A 4,713-nucleotide genomic window follows, 5' to 3' on the forward strand; every position below is an offset into this window, starting at 1 on the left:
CATTCATAAACATTTAATAAACCACTCATTAAATGGTAGCACAAGCGGGCATGAAATCATGAGGTATACAGAATAGTTAAATAACGTAATTCACATACCTGACCTAGTTGACAGACAATGCAATACTGAAAAGTATGCGTTCCTTTCAAATGTATACAGGATGTACAAAATGATTGAATACGTGCTGAGTTATAATGCAAATCTCAAAAAATATTATACTGAAGTTACACAGAAAATGTTTTCTAACCCCAAAGGAATTCTACTAGGAAACAACAACAACAACAAAGGTAATCACAAAATCCCCAGACATTTGGAAACTAAGCAAGGTCGTTCTTAAGGCAGAAGCATACTGATCTCAACTCTTCATCTACTTTTAACTGCAGCCCCCAAATTTTGATATATTGCATTTTCATTTTATTTAGTTCTCTCTCTCTCTCTCTCTCTCTCTCTCTCTCTCTCTCTCTATATATATATATATATATATATATAAATTTTTTTCCCTGAGGCTTCCTCTTGACCCATGTGTTAGTTAGAAGTATGTTACTTAAAGTCCAAATATTGGTGGTGGTTTAGCTATTTCTGTTCATCATGTCTAATTTAATTTGGTTATTAGCTGTGAACATACTTTGTATGCTTTTCATTCCTTTAAATTTTAGATTTGTTTTATGATTCAGAATAAGCTGTATCTTGGTAAAAGTTCTCTGTTTTAAAGAATATTATAGATTTTTGTTTTTGTTGGGTATAGTGATCTATAAATGTTATTACTTCAGTTTGTTGACAGTATTGTTTAAGTCTTCTACATGCTTAGCAATTTTCTGTACACTTTGTTCTATCCATTACTGATAGTGAGATTAAAATATCAAAGTCTTCAACTAGAATTGTGCATTTTTCCAATTCTGTCAGTTCTTTTTTGTTTGTTTGTTTGAGATGGAGCCTCACTGTCACCCAGGCTGGAGTGCAATGGTGCAATCTCGGCTCACTGCAATCTCCACCTCCCGGGTTCAAACAATTCTCTTGCCTCAGCTTCCAGAATAACTGGAACTACAGGCGTGCACTACCACACCCAGCTAATTTTTGTATTTTTAGTAGAGATGGGGTTTCACCATGTTGGTCTGGCTGGTCTCAAACCCTGACCTCAGGTGATCCACCCGCCTTGGCCTCCCAAAGTGCTGGGATTTCAGTTCTTTTTTATAAATATATTTTGAAACTCTGTTTTTCAGTGAAAAATGCTTAAAATCGTCACATCTTAGAAAATTGATCCCTTTTTCATCATATAATAACCTTATTTATCTCTGATAATATTCTTTGTTCTGAAGTTTATCTGATATTAACGTAGCTACTTAAGCTTTCTTTTAGTTAAGGTTTGTATGGTGACTTAGTCTGCCCAGACTGCCATAACAAAATATCAGAGACTGGATGGATAAAGCTCAGAAATTTATTTTCTCGTAGTTCTGGAGGCCAGAAATCTGATATGTTGGCAAGCTTGAGTTCTGACGAGAGCCCTCTTCCTGGCTTACAGATGACTATTTTCTCGCGGTGTGCTCGCATTGCCTTTCCGTGCTCACGTGCATGGAAAAGGAGAAAGAGATCTCTCTCCCTCTTCCTGTATGTCCACCAATCCCACAGGATTAGGACCCTATCCTTATGGCCTCACTTGATCTTATTTACCTGTTAACAGTCCTATCTCCAAATACAGTAGCATTGGGAATTAGGGTCTCAACATACATAATTTTGAGGGACACAATTCAGGTGTAACACATACAATATCTTTTGCCTTTCATTTTGCTTGCATCCTTTCCTTAACTTCATATTTGGAAAAGGTTTCTTATAGATAGCAGATAGTTTAATTTGTTTTTATTTTAATTCAATCTAACAATTTCCATCTTTTAATTGGTGTACTTAGGTCATTCACATTTAATATCATTATTGATATGGTTGGTCAAAATTTACCTTTGTGACAACCGTTTTCTATTTGTTCCTTGTGTTCTTTTAAAAATATTGCTCTCTTTTTTTCTGTTTTGTTTTTTTTTAGATTAATTGGTCAATACTTTTATTGCCTTTTATTACCTATGTTGACTTCATTATTTTTAAGAAAATTTTGTGGTTGACTTTCGGCTTACAAAATACATATTTAATTAATCATAGTCTACATTTAAATAATATTTACACTGTTTCACACAAAAATATCCAAAGAAATGTTAAATCTTAGGAGTCTGAGGCACAAGAATCACTTGAACCCAGGAGGCAGAGGTTGCAGTGAGTTGAAATTGCGCCACCGCACTCCAGTCTTGGTGACAGAGTGAGACCCTGTCTCAAAAAAAAAAAGAAAGAAATGTTAAATCTTTCTTACAGAGTATGCCTCGTGCAGTAAAGGCCCTTAGTATCTGTCTGAAAAAATATATATACATGACACACATATTTTTTCCAGCATTTTATAAATGTCAATTCATTGCCTTCTAGCTTGCTTGTTTTCTGAAAAGAAAATCATGTATTTAAATAGTATATGGATCAATGTGCCAAAAACTGAGTATTTAGTTGATGATGTATGAATACTGGCTCACTTTATGGAGAAAATAAAACTGGATTTCTATCTTGTGCCATACAAAAAGGTACACTTCAAAAAAAGTTATCATTGTGAAAGATAAGTCTTTAAAGTTAACAGAAGGAGGATCAAAGCAGGCAAGATGGCGTCGAGTAGCGGGGAGCTAGGGAATTTATTTGACCACCAGGTCTGGAGGGCAGCATGCAACACGTGGGCCAAATATGGGGAGGGAGGATGGCCTGGTGCTGTCAAAGTATATACAATCAATTTGGAATCTCAGTGCTTATTAATACAAGGAGGTCCTGCTGTGGGAGCCACGAAGGAAATAGTTGAGCGATTCACTTTGTATGGTGCAAACGAACAGTACAATGCTCTAGATGAATACCCACCAGAAGACTTTACTAAAGTTTATCTTATTAAATCTATAAACTTAAAAAGTGCAAGGACAGCCAAGAGAAAAATGGATGAACAGAGTTTTCTCAGTGAATTGCTTCATGTATGCTATGCTCCACAATTTGTAACAGTTGAAGAAACTAGAAAAAAAAAAAAAAAACAGAAGTGCAGAAGGCATATGTAGTAAGAACTACTGAAAATAAAGGTTTTAAGCCATGTGAATGAATATATTCCCTTCTCAAGGAATAAATGTTTTGGAGCAGAATTGTTAACATTTTTAAGTGATTGTTTAAATTATATGATTCTGAATGATGAAAACAATAAATAAGTCACTTCTGTTTTCCTTTCCCTCACCTTTTAAATTGTAATATAAAGACCATTACATGACAAAGAGATTGGTTACAGAGCATAAAGACACAGAGAATTTTAGACAAGACTTCCACTCAGAGATGTCTGGATTTTGTACAGCTGCTGTGAACACTTCTGCAGAGAACTCAAATCCTTATCTTCCATATTCCTGTGAATTGCCTTTATGTTATTTCTCCTCAAAATGTATGTGTTCATCCAGGGGGCATGTTGCCAGAGCATCAAACTCTTCTAAGGATGGTAGAAACCATGGTAAAACAATGGGGCATTATAACCACGATGACTCTTTGCAGAAAACACAAATAAACACTTTTAAAAACTCAGTGGCCTACCCTGGTGCACAAAAGGCTATTACCTCTTCAGAGGCAGTTGACAGATTTATGCCTAGGATAACACAACTGCAGGAGCACAAAAGAAGAAGAGAAGACGATCATAAACTTGGAACTTTTCTTGAAACAAGCTCAAGTAGTAATGAGGTTATGACTGGACCTCTGTTACCAGATGTATCTAAAGTGGATATGCACGATGACTCATTGAATACAACAACAAATTTAATTTGGAATAAACTTAAACAGGTAATTTCATTTGCCAAAGCCTCCAGGGGACAAGCCAGAAGATGTACCTGCAAGTCATCCGTTAAAACAAAGAAGAAGAATACACAGTGCCAGCAGCAAATTAGTATTTTCAAAAAAAAAAAAAAACACTTTTTTTTTTTAATTTTTAGCCTGTCATTTTAATTCTTCTAGAGATTTTACTGCTGGTATTTTTTAACGCACTTCTCTTTGTAATTTCATTCAAGCTACTTGTCTAAAGTCATTTCTTCATTTTTTGATCCTTATTTAATTGCAGAAACTATTCTTATCATTATAACATTATTTCTCATGTATAGTAATTATATGTAAATTAATTAAAGCAAACATGGAAGCTTTACAATATAAATCAAGATAGGCAACCAGGAAAAATTAATAAAATAATAATAATAATAATAAAGTTAACAGGTTAATAAATGTTAACAAAGATGAATTGCTCATAGATTCTATAACATCTAATACAGGCTTTCTGTCAACAAAAGGACACAATGAACAAAGTTGAGAAACCAATTTATTATTTCCAGAAATTATTTGCAATATCTAAAACCACAAATGTCTAATATCAGAATATACAAAGAATTCTTGCTAATCCATAATACAATGACAGCAAATCAAAATAGGAAAAAATGAGTAAAAGTTGTGAACCATTATTTCACAGAAGTGAAGACTCAAAAGAAGGTTATTATGAAAAAGATGTATTAATTTGCAATTATTACAGTGGCAACGATGCAAAAGTTATATAATGCAAGTGCTGCCTGAGAATTTGTGATGTGAAAAATTGTAGACATTACTCGTGGGAGTTTAAATTGGCCCAGGTATTCT

At 34.1% G+C, this 4,713-nt stretch overlaps 1 protein-coding gene across 1 annotated transcript; it reads left to right on the forward strand.

The window, feature by feature from the left end:
* The first annotated feature begins 2,672 nt into the window (after positions 1-2,672).
* LOC105507183 (RNA-binding protein 48-like) lies at positions 2,673-4,126 on the forward strand. Its single transcript, XM_011935590.1, is given in 4 exon segments — positions 2,673-3,080; positions 3,083-3,140; positions 3,311-3,884; positions 3,886-4,126. Coding segments are annotated over 4 exon segments (1,161 nt in total). The 5' UTR covers positions 2,673-2,684; the 3' UTR covers positions 4,019-4,126.
* Positions 4,127-4,713: the final 587 nt, after the last annotated feature.

This window comes from Colobus angolensis, unplaced genomic scaffold, assembly GCF_000951035.1.
Source record: "Colobus angolensis palliatus isolate OR3802 unplaced genomic scaffold, Cang.pa_1.0 Scaffold145, whole genome shotgun sequence".
Classification (NCBI taxonomy): Eukaryota; Metazoa; Chordata; class Mammalia; order Primates; family Cercopithecidae; genus Colobus; species Colobus angolensis.